The following is a 16173-nucleotide window of genomic DNA, read 5'->3' on the forward strand; positions in this document are numbered from 1 at the left end:
CCTAGAGAAAACATTCTTGCAAGAGAAAATATAGTATTGCAGAGGCTTATCTCACTTGGTGGCAATTCTGGGTGTATAATTGAAAACTGAGTTGATCATTAGAGGTTCACAGAGATGCTGAATAGCCCAGTGTTCGGTGGTCTCTGCCAGACAAGGCCAATTTACATTAAAGGCTTGATTCCTTCTACAGCGCACTTCTCAGCCCCTGGGAAATCTCCTCATTGCTTATTTCTCGTTTGAAGGTTTGTCCAGTGTAAGGAAAACTCTCGCCTAGCTCTGCTTTCGCTGCTGCCAGCAGCTCTGCCTGCGGTTTCAGCCGCTGAACCGGGATAGAACTGGCCGTGTGCATTTGCTGCAGAAGATTTAACATCAGCCCCATGCCCACCTCTCCTCTCATCAAAAATTTATAGTCAGGCCCTACTTACTATTCCCTAAAGGTTTGGTTTTTTTTTTGTTGTTGTTTTTTTTTTGTTGTTGTTTTTTTTGCATAAAATTTGCACAATATTTTGCACAAATGAGAGGAGTCAGAGGTGTGCTTTCCCAGGAACTGAAGAGAAAACTGGATTACAGGCCGGGGATCTACAACATGCTCAGGGTTTATGTGCAAATCATAGTTGTATGGGAGAAAAGTATAAATATTAGAGTGTCGATAATAACAATAACTGCCTGCCGAGAGCCAAAGAGCTTTAGGGTTGGGGATTAAATGTCATGTGCAAATGTGATCTGTACTGGCAGAGACATCATCCTGGCATGAGCCTGTTTCCCTTGGGACATCTTGGGGGACCGATCAATCTTCCTCCTCTCCCCCCTTTCTTCGCGGTGTCTTTTTAATCCTCCAAGCCAGGCAGTGAGAGCCATACAGGTATGCCTGCGCCCGAGAGGTTATGGAACAGCATCTCTGCACACACACACTCCCTTCTTCTTCCCCCTCTCACCGCAAACACCACCAACCCGCAAGAAGCGATCGGCTGATCACTTTTTGCATCCGCGAGCCGGCTCTTTGGAACTCAGGGAAGCATGAAATCCCCCGGGGTCCCTCCGCGGCAAAGCGTGGGGAGAGCCTGGCCGGGGGAAGCCGGGCTGCTCCCCCCTTCGCCCCGGAGGCCGGCGGGCAGGTAGAGGCGAACCCGCCGGGAGCGCCCGGAAGGGTCCGGCGGGACCTCTGAGCATCCAGCGAGGAGCAGCGGCCGCGGCCCCGGCTCAACCCTCTCCGGAGACCCGCAGGACCCGGCGGCCCCGGAGCTCCTCGCCTCACCGGAGGTAAGAGATGCGGCAGCCGGCGGGGCCGTGCCGGGGTCGGTACGGGGGAGCCGGACCCCGCGGGGTCTCCTTGTCCTCCCCGCCCGCCCGGGACCGATCCGGCCGCCGCTGTCCCCCCGCACCTGCGGAGTGAGGCGGGGGGAGTTACACCCCGGGCCGCCCCCGGTGCCTGGGTTTAAAAGATCCTGGAGATATTTTCACACCTCAAACCGCCGCACCCCCGCGCCTCCAGCCCCCGTCGCCTTGATTTAGCCCTTGGTAATTAATTTGGCATTTCAGAATAGCTACTGGGCTGGATAATGGCCTCATTCATCTCCCCAGCCTAATCTGAACAGAATCTGGAAGAAAAGCTTTCAGAAAGACAGAAACTGCCATTCGGCAACTGCTCAAAAGAACTGTCACTCCAGGGGAATAAATCGCTCCTGATTATTTCAACCCGGGTCTTCTCTGCTTTTCCAGCCGCTCCGGTCCCCGCCGGGGGAACGGCCCCCAGACATTTGAGGAGGGGAAGATCTGGTTGGGTTTTCCCCCTCCCTTCTCCAAAACCCGAGGCCTGGCGATGGCAGGGGGAGGTGGGCCCGGAGCAGCGCATTGTTCCCGGGGAGGTGGACGAGCTCCGGCACCCGAAGCGATTTGACTTTTAAAACAGGCTCTGAGCTTCAGGGCTGCCTTTACCGGCTGCCGCGGAGGGGCTGAAATAAAGCCGTTCTCTCTCCTTCCTCGGGGCTTTTCCCCGGCTAAACACAGGGGGAAAGGGCCGCTCCGCTTTGCCCTGGACGGGCCCGGCTGTGCCCCACGGCCGTTCAGCCCAGCACGTCGACCGGCCGCGGTCCCGGTGGAGGCACCGGAGATACCGGAGATGCTCCGACCCGGTGTAGGTACGGGAGATGCTCCGTTCCCAGTGAAGGTACCGGAGATGCTCCGGTAGGCACCGGAGATACAAGAGATGCTCCGACTCCGGTGCAGGTGTTGGAAATGCTCTGCACCCGGTGCTGGTACCGACGATGCTGCGGCCCCGGTGGGAGCGAGAGCGCAGCGGGCTCGTACCGGGGCTGGAGCCGATAAGGATTCATAACCCCCCAGGCCAACGCAAGGCCAGGGCCAGCTGGTTCTTAGTGCCAGGAAAATCAAATTCGAAGTGGGGGGGCAAGTCGAGGTGGGGGGCATGGCCTGCTGCCCCGAGTATCCCCCTTACTCCATCCGCCCGGAACGGCCCCAGGCCCCCCCTGCCCCGGAGGGAGCGGACAGACTCGGGACCGGCCCTCGGGGAGCTACGCCTCGTCCCCGCGGAGCTGCTTACATGCATTTAATAGCTCGAGGGCGAGGCAATTAGAGAAAAGCCTCAGTAAATCACGTTAATGACCGCAAGAGCCATTACAAACCCCGGGGGTTGTGAAACACCGAATAAACTCAGCGAGAAGGGCAGGACGGAGGCGAGAGCCACAACCTGCGCCCCGGCCGGCGGGCAGCACGGTCTCCCCGTGCTCGGTAGCGCCGGATGGTTGTTAAATTAACACCCTGGTAATGGGATTAAGCAGCACCTCGGGTTTGCGGGGAGTTTAGCGTGGGGCATGTTTTCTTAGATCCAGTCCCCATGTTTTGCGGCGAAACGCTAAAGACCAGTGCGGGCTGGAGGGGTCGGAGGGTGCCCTTTAAAAACCCTCCTGGATTTTAAAGAAACGCCGAAATTTCAGCCCTTCCCTGTGCCCAGCGTCGGCGAGAAGATCGCGGTGGGTCGGGGGCAGCCGGAGCTAAAACCGCGTCTTCTCCAGGGGGAAACGCCGGTCGCGGCAGCGGCACCTGCTGCCCTCGGAGCCGGACGCGCCTGTCCCCCCCCGGCACGGCTCGAACACGGGCGGAGAGGATCCCTTCGGGGAAAAGCTGGTCTCGGACACGCTTAGCAGGAGGAGAAGCACCAGGCTTGCAGAGCGGGGACTCAGACAAGACGAGCGGCGATAGTCATAGCAGGCACCCGAGGGGTTCACGGTCCGGGTTTGGGGCGCCCGGCGGGACAAAGCGGAGCTCGGGTCCCCGCGGTCCCGTCAGATGCACCAGCGGGTGTCACCTGGGCAGGATGAGGGGCACAGCCCGGGCCTGTCCCCGTCCCGGCTGTGCCCGGCCGAGCCAAGGAGAATCCGCTTGGGGCGACGGTGACCCCTGGGGGACCCGCAGTTGCTGCCTCAGCCTGTCCCCGACGGCCCGGTACAGTTTGGTTCGAATTCCCGCCCCCGCTCCTTAGAGGTGGACACGATCACCGGGCCCCGTCCTTCTTGCAAACCGGCTGCAAGTCAAGAACGGGGAGAAAAATCTCTCCGGGACTGTGTATGTGTGTCCCGGGTGCGCCGGGCTGCGTTCCTGGGCGGCTCGGGTGGCACCAGCAGGACTGGGACTCCTCCAGTCCTGTGTCGACCGCATCCCCCCCCACACACCTCTTCCCCCGGCCAAGGAGCAGCGAGGGCGTCGGGAGCAGGACGGAGGGGCTGTTTCCCGGGGAAGAGTTAACAAATCCCCGCAGCGGCGGGGCTGGGGGAGCGGGTGGGGAGTCCGGGGGGAGTGATGGGGGCAGGGAGGCTGCGGAGCCCCGCTGCCCTGCAGGGAAGGCGGTTGCATTGCCAAAGACTCCCCGCTGGGCTAGCAGGCCCGGGAGCAGATTAATCAGGCACTAATTCAATTTACAACAACCACTTTTATTCAGCTCGGTGGCAAGGAATTCAAAGCGGGGAGAGGGGCGGGCGGAGGGGAGGGGGCGGAGGCCGGCCTGGGGCTCGCCGCTGCCCGGGCAGCCGCTGTCCCCTCGGGCCGCCGCTGTCCCCTCGGGCCGCCCCACCGGGACTGGCGGGGAGGGGACCGCGCCACCGTGCCAGGGCCCGGCCGCTTGAGTGACACGGCGTGGGCAGCGCTCCGAGAGAGGGCACCTCCGTTGGAAAAATAAAAGTGCCCTTTTAATCAAAGAGGGAGGGAAGGGGGGCGACTAGGGCGGCCGGGAGCCGCGGGGGGGAAACCCCTCCGCTCTCTCCCGCGAATATCTCTCCGGGATCTCGGTACCGTCCCCTGGGCCGGAGCAGCGGGCGTCGGCGTGTCCCCGGCCGGGATCATCGGGCGAAGAGCCGAGCGGAGCCGGAGGGAGGCAGCCGTCGGGGGACGGCTCGCCCGGCACCGGGGTCTGCTGGGGAGGACAGGAAGCGGAGCCCGGGCTGGGGCACGGCCCGGTGCGAGACAAATGCCGCCCTTTAGTCCCTTCCTCGCTTTAAGGGAAACGTCGACAAGCTGCACACCGAGGGGAGCACACTGGGGCTGTGCCGGGCAAATGGCCCCTTCACCGAGATCGGCCCCCTAAAACAACCTGCCGGGGGTCGTCAGGCCCCTTAGTTCCCGTGTCGTGCTCAAAGACTCTAGTGTCCCCCCAGTTAAACTTCCCCGTCATCGAGTTTTCTTTCCGGTGCGGAGGTTCCGGGCCGAGACCCTCTGGGGACCCCTTCGGACCGGGCCGGTGCCCAGGCGGGCTCCGGGCTCTTGCACTGGGCGCTGGTTCTGCCCCGGACCCCCCTCCCAATCCAGCTGAGGGGGTCAGGCACGATATGGGCTGGGGACTAGTAGGGAAGGGGAGGCCAACAACGACCAGCCGGGAAAGCACCCGGTTCTGCCCCTATCGGCGTCCTCACAGGTACTGAAGCCCCTCTCGGCCGGTGCCCCCCTCTCCCCGACCCATGCCCACGGAGCACCCCCAGCTGCGGAGGTGCGGACAGCCCTGACCTCCGTCTGAGGCACAGCGGGGTGGAGGGAGAAGCCGGGCCCTTCCCCGGCTCCTCGGGGCGGCTCGGAAGCCCCGCGGCAGAGCCGGCGCCCATCGCCGCGGTATCGGGGCGGGCTCCGTCCCTGTCCCATCCCTCCCCCCCGCCCTCCCCGAGGCCTGTGCGTGTCTCTGGCTGAGCCGCCAGTGGATGTCGTTGTTCTGTTCCTTGAGCGCGATGTCACTCCTTTAGCATGACCTCAAACGCGGCGGGGGCTGGGACCGCCAGTCATTCTCCGTGCCGGGGCGGGAGGCAGGCGGGACCCAGCCCCGCCGCCAGCCGCACTTTTGTGGTGCCGCCGCCGCCGCGGTCTCCCCTTTCTCCGCGGGGCTGGCCGCGGGGCGGGCGGTGCTCCGGGCTCCCCGAGCCTCTGCACCGCGTCCGTCGGCCAAGTCGCCCCGCGGAGCTGCGCGCTTAGAGCGGCCGCTCCCCTCCCTCCTTTCCCCCCCACGCCGCGCGGAGGTTGCGCAGGATGCCGCGGAGGGGCGCGGAGGGGCCGCTGGCCCTGCTGCTGGCGGCGGCGTGGCTGGCGCAGCCCCTGCGCGGCGGCTACCACGGCGTGAGCATGTTCGCCGTGCAGACGGCTCAGCCCGACCCTTGCTACGACGAGCACGGGCTGCCCCGCCGCTGCATCCCCGACTTCGTCAACTCGGCCTTCGGGAAGGAGGTGAAGGTGTCGAGCACCTGCGGGAAGCCGCCGTCGCGGTACTGCGTGGTGACAGAGAAGGGCGAGGAGCAGGTCCGGTCCTGCCACCTCTGCAACGCCTCCGACCCCAAGCGCGCCCACCCGCCCTCCTTCCTCACCGACCTCAACAACCCGCACAACCTGACCTGCTGGCAGTCCGACAGCTACGTCCAGTACCCCCATAACGTCACCCTCACCCTCTCCCTGGGCAAGAAATTCGAGGTGACCTACGTCAGCCTTCAGTTCTGCTCGCCGCGCCCCGAGTCCATGGCCATCCACAAGTCCATGGACTACGGCAAGACCTGGGTGCCCTTCCAGTTCTACTCCACGCAGTGCCGCAAGATGTACAACAAGCCCAACCGCGCCACCATCACCAAGCAGAACGAGCAGGAGGCGGTCTGCACCGACTCGCACACCGACGTGCGGCCCCTCTCCGGCGGCCTCATCGCCTTCAGCACCCTGGACGGCCGCCCCACCGCCCACGACTTCGACAACTCGCCCGTGCTGCAGGACTGGGTGACGGCCACCGACATCAGGGTGACCTTCAGCCGCCTCCACACCTTCGGCGACGAGAGCGAGGATGACTCCGAGCTGGCCCGCGACTCCTACTTCTACGCCGTTTCCGACTTGCAGGTCGGAGGGCGATGCAAATGCAACGGCCACGCGTCGCGCTGTGTCCGTGACCGCGACGACAGCTTGGTGTGCGACTGCAAGCACAACACGGCCGGCCCCGAGTGCGACCGCTGCAAGCCCTTCCACTACGATCGGCCCTGGCAGAGAGCGACCGCCCGGGAGGCCAACGAGTGCGTGGGTGAGTCCCACGCCGCGGACACTGACACTCGGGCACACACGGGGGGAAGGACGGGGAGAGGGCACTGGGGTCCCCGGAAGGGCAGGGAGAGGGAGGGAAGAGCGAAGGACTCGGCAGGGAACGAGGACAGAAAGGCGTGGGGACATCCAGGACTCGGCAAGGGACCTTCAAGGACGAGAAGGGAAAGGCGTGGGGACATCCAGGACTCGGGAAGGGAGCTTTGGGACTGGAGAGCGAAGAGCATGGGAACATCCAGGACCCGTCAGGGAACGGGGAACAAAAGGCATGGGGACATCCAGGACTCGGCAATGGACCGCCAGAGAGAGGGAGGGAAAGGCATGGGGATGTCCAAGGACACGGCGAGCAGCGCGGGGACATCCAGGGACACGGGGAGCGGGACAGGGACACGCAGGGACATGGAGAGCAGGACAGGGCGAGGACGCTGAGGTACCCGGGAGCGTAGGACGAAGGAGGGGACACCGAGCGACCCAGAAGCGTGGAACAGGGCGTGTGAAGGCACTCGGAAGCGCAGGGGATGGGACTCGGAGGAGCCCGTCAGGGCAAGGCAGGGGACACTGAGGCAGCCGAGAGGGCACTGGGGACAGCACCGAAGTGCAGAGCAGGGGGCACGGGAAACTGGGAACCACAGGGCAGGTGACGACGAGGCACAGGAATATGGGGCAGGAGATATCGAAAGCCCGGGAGACGTGGGGCGGGGGGACGCCGGAGGACCCGGGACCGCAGGATCGAGGGTACCGGGGGATTCTGGTGCGCCAAGAAGGGGACAGCGGGGCAGGAAACAGCAAGTTTGCTCAGGAGGGGTGAGAAGGGACACTCAGGAGACCGGGAAAACACCGTTCGTGGCCGGAAAAGCGCTGAGGAGCCCCGTGTGGCTGGGAAGGTTTCCCCGTCCCGGGCAGCTCCCGGCCGAGGATCCCGCAGCGCACGGAGCGGAGCCGGCAGCCCTGCTCCCTTCCCGGTCAGAGCCCCACCGCAAAGCCTCCGGCTCGCCCGAGAGGCTCCGTGCCCGGACGGGACGGGGACGGGCTCCGGTCCTCCCCCGGGTGACAATGCGATCGGGCGCTGGGGAGGGCAGTTCGGCTCCCGCCGCTGCATCCTCAGGACATGCGGGCGGCCCCGGGGACTGTGTTGGGGCGGCCGGGACTTGAACGAGCCCCAAGGCCAAAGGAGAACCGAGGAGTAACCGATTCTCGGGCGAGAAACTCGCGCTGTCCTTGCTGTAAGCGAGCGCCAGCCTCCTCCCGAGGGGAGACGGGGAGTCCCTCGCCTCTGCCCGGGGTGACCAAGGGTGAAAAGCTTGGAGTGCTTTTCCCATTGAGCCCCGCACTTCCCGCCGCCGGCTCCCCCCGATCTTCCACCTCCTGGTCCCCAGCGGGATCCCCGTGCGCCGCCGCTCCTCTTGTCGCCGCGGTTCGGGGGGCCGGTGCCAGCCCCTGCGCTGAGCCGTGTGCCGGTGGCTGGGGTGACACAGCCCCGGGGTCTGGGATGCACCGCGGGCTCAGCTCGGTTCTCCGCGCCGGGACCCCCCGGCTCCGCGGGGCGCGTCCGCGCCGCCCGCTGCCGCCGCCTTGTTTACACGGAAAACACGGCCCCGTCTTCCAAAATATTTGCAGCTCCGACGATAGGAAAAAAAGCACCGCCGAGCGGCCAGGGTTGGGCTTTTATTTTTCCCTTCTCCTATTCCCCCCCCTCCCCAAATCACAATCAGATGTCTCTCTTGCAGAGAGCGCAATTTCTTCGCCGGCGCCTCGAACAGCGAGGAGCGGCCAAGTCTGGGTTATCTGGCAGGGGAGAGGGAGGCCCGGTCCTGCAGCACCGGGACACCCGTGGTGGCGGCGCCGGGGGAAGGTGCGGGGGTCCCGGCAGCGGGCGGCGGTGTCAGCCCCGGCCGGAGCCTCCGCTGCCCGTCGGGCGGAGCGGCCGCGGCCCCGGGGCGGCGGCAGCGGGGGAAGGAAGCGGCGGGGAGATGCCGTTTCCCGGAGGCGAAGGCGGTGGGTGCCGCTCGGATGTGCCAACAGCCGGGTTATCTCCGGGTTTGCTTTTCTTCTGTCCCGGCGGGTCCCTCTGCCTGGCAGCGCTCGGGAACGGGGCTCCACGTCTTGATAATTTCCCAGGTCCAGGGAAGCACGGGGGGCTCAGCTCCCCCAGGTTTCAGTCCCGTCCCACAGGCAGGGACGAGTTCCATGCGTGCAGAAAGTTACCGCTATCGGCGATGCCATAAAATTTGATATGATCTCGGGGTTCTATTGGACCCTTGGTCTACTCTGCAGGGTCCTACAGTGCTCCTGAAAAAACGTCTGTTCAGTTACTATGCTGGCCCTATGCACTTAACATCCTTCTCCCTTTCCAATTTACTTCCAATAAAAAGGAAACAAGTTCTCAGTTTCCAGTAAAACGTGTGACTTTTGTGCCAGCTTTGCATTTCAGACCACGCACAGTCCTAGCCGTGTCAGGCTGCCACAAACGAAAATCATTCATTTTTTTCTTTTTCTGCCGCCTTTGCTGGGAAGTGAATGTTTTGCAAGGATGAAGCTGCCGTAAAATAATTTTCCCCAGCCCGTTTCTGCTGCACACTCCCCGGGGCCATACCTATCAGGCTGCAAAACCAACCGTGGCCAAACAACTGCATTGCCCTGCCAAGCCCACACTGCCTGGAGTAATCCCCCTAGATAAAGATCACAATAACCCTATTCAGCTCCCACCCACTTGCTCATGACCGTCGGCCCACCCTGGTTTCTCTCCTAAATCCCGGGAGAAAGTCGGGCTTTGCGGTCACCCGAGGGCTCGGGCCGCAGTGTCCGCCGGGCCGGGCCCAACGGTGGGTCAGTGGTGACGCGTCCAGCTGCATGTTGGAGGGATCTTCAACCGCTTGAGAGAGAAGTCGGAGGAGGCCAGAGCCTCCTGAGCAGCAGTGGAGAGGGAGGAGATGTATTAGCCAAATTAGCTGAATTTGCCCTGGGCAGTGGTGTGAGAACTGATTACATTTTTTTTTCACTGAATTTGCTCTTTTTATCTGGATTTTTTTTCTTTTTTTTTCCAGCCAGGGAGAAAAATGATAGAATGTGTCTGCTTTGCTCAAAAATTTGGGTGTTTTCTTTGGTAATCCCATTTCCCCTGCCAAAACTGAATCTTTGTTCCTATTCATGCTTATTTGGGGCTGAGAAAGAAATGCGCTGGAGTTTCTGACAAAAAGTCAAAATTTCCCACGGGAACGTTTTTCACCAGGCTGATCTAATTTTTCTTTATCACTTCTTTCTGCCTACAAGAGCTTGGGCACCGCACACGGAGAGGAGAGAGCCTGGCCCAAGGAGGTGTTCTCCAGGGACCTGCTCCCGCAGAAGGAGCCCGACCAGTAGAGCTTTTCACAGGTTCAGGTTCCCATCAACTTTACCTGGCAAATAACTCATCCACGTAGAGCTTGACCTTACAGTCTGGCTTTGGCCAGGCGCCTGAGAGCTAACGTGCTCCAGGGAGGTCACAGCTTGGAGACAAGCTTAGAGGTCTGTTCTCCATCCTCCTTCCCTCCAGCGCCGTCAAGCTGGCTCCATTTGCTCAGCATTGGTACAGCCCAAGCCCTGTGTCTCCAACCCGGTTTGTCCTGATGAAGCTTCCAGTTCCCCTGTGAGAGGGGACTGCAGCTGAAAAAGGCCTGGACTAAAATGTTGTCAGAGCTGGTGAGCTTGGACACATGAAAATGCAGGCAGGGGCTTTGACCAGACTCAGCAGCATCAGTAAAATGCAATCGACACCATTCCACAATTTCTCATGGACTGCAGCATTATTTTGAAAACAAACATGGGCAAGCGCTGCTTTCAAATACTCCCTTCAGTTTGCATAAAATACCTTTTGCCTTTGCCTTGGCTGCGGAAGGCGCTGCTGGACGAGCGCAGGCTGCAGCCCGCTGACAGGCACCTTGAGAACGAGCCCCAGGCTCCGCTCCCAGCGCCGGCGCTGGGGCTGCGCGGCGCGTTCCCCGCGGGGCCGGGAGATGCACCCGCCGCCTGCACGTGTGTCTGACGTCAATGGGGCTTGCAGGTGCTGGGCGCCTCTCGGATTTTGGCCCTCTGTGATGCCTAGAGAGTGTTTAACAATAACAAGTGCCGTTGCAGGGAGAGAAAGGAAACATCTTGTGTTTTCAGATAGGGGATTTGGCACAAGCCGCGTGCGAAGCGGGTGTTAGACGGGTTCTGCTCCACGGCGTGCGCTGCAGTGGGGTTCCCAGGCTGGGATGTGTGTTGTGTCAGAGCAATTTGTGAGCAAGTCTCTCCTCCAGCTAAAAGGAAACTTTATCTCTGACAAGGAGGGGACTGGAAACTACCAGAGAGCAGCCTGCCAAATGCTTACAATGAGAAACTTCCCTCCAGACAAACCTGGGGCTTTAGCATCTCGGTAGCGGTTCAGGGAGGTATTTGCAGAGCAGCGCTCACTGAAACAGCCGGTGGGCTGCCCTCCATCCTCATTACAACCGGGGAAACCAAATACTTCCACAGCAGCGAGCTCTTCTTGCTCTGGTTCTGCAGAGCAGAACGGTGGGATTTCATCTTGGGGAATTCCTGGTGCCCCTTATTAAATTTAGGTGATCCCTTTTCTTTAACCTGCATTAATCATCTCCATTGCAGCCTCTTCCGCTTCGGTTCCAGGCATCATGGTGAGGTGGGAGTCAGCCAGAGGACTGAAGTGGTTTTGCAAACCCTTCTGCAAGGAGAAGCAGGACCTGAGTGTCCCCAGTGTTCACCCTGCTCATGGCCACATCTCTTCCAGAGGGGCGGGAAGGATGCAAGCGTCCCTTCTCGTCTTGTAAAGCAACGACATTTCTTATCTGAGCAAAGAGGGTCTGAGAAGGATTTCCAAGGTGTCCCTGCAGGGTCCCAACACAGGATCCCCAGGGTGCCAGTGGAGGATCTCAGGGTGCCCATGAAGGATCCCCAGGGTGCAGCATCCTTTGTGCATCTGAGACGGATGCTGCTGCCTGGGGCTGGGCAGCACAGCACGACGATGGCTCTGGACTGAGCCAGCCAGTCAAGGCTGGCAGGTGGATTTTGGAGCTATTGTGTGCTGATAATGCCCACTACCTTCTGGTGATATTAAGAATACTCATCATTCCTGACATCCAGGCTTGTCTTGTGCCTCAGTTTCCCCATTTATAGAGAATAAAGGCAGGCTGTGCAAAATGCTTCCGACTTGGGGTAAGAAAGGCATGAAACAGTATCATAGCATCCTCGTGTCTAGGGAAACACTGCAACTGGGGCAGCTTCACCAGCAACCTGGCACCAGCGGGTGACTGGAACAGACCCTGTGTGGGCTGGACCTCTCGTGACACCGTGTGCCGTCCACAGAGCCGCAGGTCCTTTACACCCCAGCCCTGGTTCAGCTCCCAGCGGGTTGCTCTGCATGGGGAATTGCACGAGCTGCGGGTAACACTGTATTGCTGAGCAGATGGGTGCTGTAGCCATAGAAATATGGGCCCATAAGCTGCTGAGACTCCCATTGTAGCCTCCCAAGCAAGCCTTGCATGGGCAGAGCTTTCTCACAGGCTTTTATTCTCAGGAAGCTTAAAGTTAAACTGATTTCCAACAGAAAGGTTTTTACACCAACAAACAAACAAACAAAAAAGCGCAGTTAAGGCTAAAACAAAACCAGGCTTGGCACTCAGGGTTGGACACTTGCCTTCCCTTGAGCTTGTCCATGGCTAATCTCTGCCCTCCTCTTTCTGGGCCAAAGCATGTCATCCTTATTCAGCCTACGCTGTCCTCGCTGCGGCAAACTCCCCGTGACCGCCCGGGGGGACGTGCTGCCCCTCCGAGGATGGAGCGAGAAGCACGCGAGGGCTCTGGAATCTCTGCTGCGTGTAGGGATCCTGCTTGGAAGAACACTCCTGTGGTTCTGGGCTTCCCACCTGGCCTGTGAAATGGGGGCAGCTGCGATGCATGAGCCCATCTTTATAGTCTTAGTGTATCTTCTCTTTGTCTTTGGGAGTTGGGGGTGGACTTTCTGACCACAGAGGGTTGCTGTCTTTCTTTGGCCCCAGGTCTCTCCTGCCTCCCTTTTGGGATGCCCTGCTTTTTGGTACAGTGTTTTGAAGGTTCTTGCTCTTATTGCATGCCAGGGTTAGGCTGGCCAAGCAGAGTTTTTCTGGGGACCTTCTGGAGGATTTTGGGGTGCTGTGATGAGTTTCTTCCCCCTTGGGGGACATGCAGGGTGAAGGACATCTTGGGTCAGGATGTTTGGAACCAGCCGGTTACCTTCACAGCGTTAGAGACGTTCACACTGCAGAGGTTGCACATCATTTCAGCATTGCTGTCGATCAGCAGAAATAAACCCAAACCAGCCTCACGACGTACCAAAAACCACGTCTAACCTTTCCTAGAAAGCACTGACACGGCTGCTGGCAGTGCAGAACACACCAGCTCTTGGCGTGCAGGACTGAGCCCTCAACATGCGGGGGGCTTCACAGCCCCCAGACTTGATTTCCCGCATATTATTTATTTGCAGCATGTTCGTGTTTGCTCCAAACAGGTCCCGCCAACTTTCCAGGCAGCAGCAGGGGAGGCAGAGGTTTTGCTGCCAGGATCAGCCCGTGCAGACGGATTAAACCTGGAAAAAGGCTTTGGCGGTGGCAGAGCCCAGCGGTCGCATCTGCTTTGTCCCCAGGGTGTCTCTGGAGAGGTGGCTGCCGTTTGGCCTTTGCCGCTGCAATCAGCGGGGGGGACATTTCCTTCACACGACCTGAGCTCCCCTCCCCGAGCATCCGTGCCAGATCCCCGCTGCTTCCCGCAGCCGGCGCGGCAGAACCGGGAGCTTGGCAGTGCCGCGGGGCTCAGCCTGGCTCTGCAACCCGGCGTCATGGCGAGATGGGGCTGCACCGGGCAGGAATCAGAGCACAGCTCGTAAAGAAACAGCCCAGATCCTCAGACAGTGCAAACCCAGCTCTATCCAGTAGCATCGCCTCACTCCCACTAACTGCGCTCCGAAAAACCAAGCCCCTGACGGCTGGGACGGGGCTGCCTGGCTGAAGTGACGGACAGGCTTTTAAAAAGATATCTGTATAATAGCTTTCATTTATAGGGGGATTAGGATGCCCTGGGGACTGATAAGGAGCCGGGAGGCTTTTCCTGCGCTGAGGCGGTGCAGCCGGGCGGCTGCTGGGGGGAGTGCAGTGGAGGGCTCGGCTGCTCTCGCTCCATCCCAGCCCGGTTTGCAGCAGAGATCAGTGGCACGAAGGGGCTCGGCCGCACGCCGGCCGGGGGATTGCGTTGGGCTCTGCAGAGGGAGGAGGATTAACTGGTGGGGAGGAAAAAGTGTTGTGGGTTTTTTAGGCAGATACTAAAAAAATGGGTTCTGAGCTGGGAGAGCACAAGCGCCCGTGTCAGCGGAGGGCTGGGGATGGAGGAGGCGTGCGGCTCTGCCGAGAGCTTGAGTTACAGATTTATTTTGAACAGCACTAGTTTTAGTGGAGGATGGAGTTTATAAACTGAAGGTGTGATATGGCCAGAGGGACTGCTTTGTCCCGGGGCAGGATTGGCACTGGGAGCCCTGAATTCTGAGCTGGCACTGGAGGGGCTGCTGCATCAACAGCACAACTGGGTGCAAAATTGCTGCTGCTCACAACTTGCATATCCTGCACAAAGTGACCGTTGTGTCACCGGGGAGTGCAGCAAGTGAAGAGAGCAGCAGATAGGGCAAGAGCCCAGTTTCATGTCCCACACACAGCCGTGGAAGCAGGGAGGGTGCAGGCAGGAGTTCTTTCAGTTTTTTCAAAGTGTCTTGTAAACGATGGGTGGGTTGAAAATCGTATCTGCGTCTCCCTCCTTCATAGAGGTTTGGAGGCTGGGGAAGGAAAAAAACTCTATTTCACACTCTCCTTGAAGTGCAGTATCTCTAAATTATTCCACAGAGGGTTATATGCTGGCAGGGACATGTGGCTTTGCCATTGTCACCCCGGCTGTGGTATCACCTGCAGAGGGACCCCATCTTGTGCTGAGCCCGGTGCTGGGTCAGGGTGTCCCGGTATGGGGAGCTGCAGCCCCAGCCCGCTCCTGGGATGTGCCTTGGGGACAGTAGGGCTGGTAAAGGTAAAGGATGAACCCAGGAGACCTTTGCCATCTCCTGCCAAAAGTAAACAGCAAGAAAGATTGTGTGGGCAGGCAAGCGGGGATGCTGGCGCTGGTGGGGGCGAGCAGCCGCAGGGGGGCTCGGAGACAAACTTTATCCCTGCTTGATGGTCAAAGCTGCTGCGCCTCCCCTGTTTGGGGAGAGGATGGTGGAGAACAGGACCCAGCACCCCCAAATTCACCTGGAAAAGAGCAAAACCAACATGAGGGGCAGGTGCAGCCAGGCTCTACAAGTTTGTTTTCTAGCAAATTTATTCTCTTTGATTTGCTGTGGGCAAAAGCTGGGAAACACTTTCTGATTGCGGAGAAGTAGCCACAGATTCGGTGAGGGCGCGTGATGGAGCAGGAAGAACATTCCCTGGTTTCTCAGGGCGCTGGAGAGCAGAGGGATTTCTGTACTACCGCAGTCCCAGGTGGGAATGAGGGAAGAAACACAGGAGCAGCGCTGCTGGCTCAGCAGTCCCCGCTCCGTGCTCCGGGCTCTGTGCCATATCCGTGCTGGGTCTGCGCGCTCCCAGCTTGCGCGAGGAGAAGTCCAGCTGTTCCGTCCCCTGTCACCATCTTCACACACGCCTGCGTGCTCCGAGTTCACAGATTCAGATGGGAAGATGGATGAGGACTCCGTGTCATCTTCCCCGTGGTATTTCGGAGCCATCCATCACCCTGATCCCTACCAGGCTGCACTCAGCGGCACCGTGTGGGTCATTGGGATTCATGCCTCATTTTGACTGAGTATGCCTATGTCGCTGGCAGCTCCATGGGATGAATTAATGCCCCGTAATGTCAGCCATCTGGGTATTTAAGGTCCAGTCTTAAGCAGTCAGACCATAGAGGATGGAGAGAACAAGGATAACTCATGTGATGGGAAAAAGGGGATTTTGTTACACCCACTGGGGATTGCCCAGTGCCCACCAGCTCAGTGCAGCACCTTGGTTTTCTCTGACAGCCCCAGAAGTCCTTCAGGGTCCAGTGTATGTTGTTCAGAAGATGCTCTGGGAAGAGCTGAGCCCTGTTGGAGGGGTGAGGGACAGACAGCACAGGCACGTGAGACATGAATCTCCCTGCTCTCAGCCTCTTCTTCCTCACACCAGACCCCCCCAGACCCCACTCCTGGTGCCAGGAGGCCCTGGATCACTGGCCACAGCAGCGTGTGGTTACGCGTAACCAGAAGAAGCCTGTCCCAGAAGCAAATCCAGCCCTGGGGGACATGGCGAGGGTACCAGGACACTGTAAATAGAACAGGGAAGGAGAAAGGTAAATGATGGGTAGAGCTGCAGAGAGGAGAAAAAGCTCCGGTTTTAAAAATCAGCTGTTGCAGTGTGTGAGATGAGCTAAGCAGCCCGTAGAGCATCCTCGGGATGGCCAAAGCCAGCTGCTCCCTCCCGGTGCCGGCAAGAGGCTGTTATTTTCCAGCCCCATCTGATAAGAGGTGCAGAACCAGCCAGGCGGCCGTCCTGCATTTCGCCTTCCTCCAGCCTTGCAGGCTGTCCCGAG

General features: G+C 60.0%; 1 protein-coding gene across 1 annotated transcript in view; it reads left to right on the forward strand.

Annotated features, from left to right (window-relative positions):
• The first annotated feature begins 5357 nt into the window (after positions 1 to 5357).
• Positions 5358 to 16173, forward strand: part of NTN1 (netrin 1) — a 99451-nt gene continuing 88635 nt past the window's right edge. Inside the window, exon 1 of the mRNA XM_082067247.1 lies at positions 5358 to 6547. Within this exon, the coding sequence (XP_081923373.1) occupies positions 5524 to 6547 (1024 nt within the window). The 5' untranslated portion in view covers positions 5358 to 5523. The remainder of the gene's footprint in view (positions 6548 to 16173) is intronic.

The sequence above is a fragment of the Streptopelia decaocto genome (genome assembly GCF_964273445.1).
Source record: "Streptopelia decaocto genome assembly, chromosome: 16".
Taxonomy (NCBI): Eukaryota; Metazoa; Chordata; class Aves; order Columbiformes; family Columbidae; genus Streptopelia; species Streptopelia decaocto.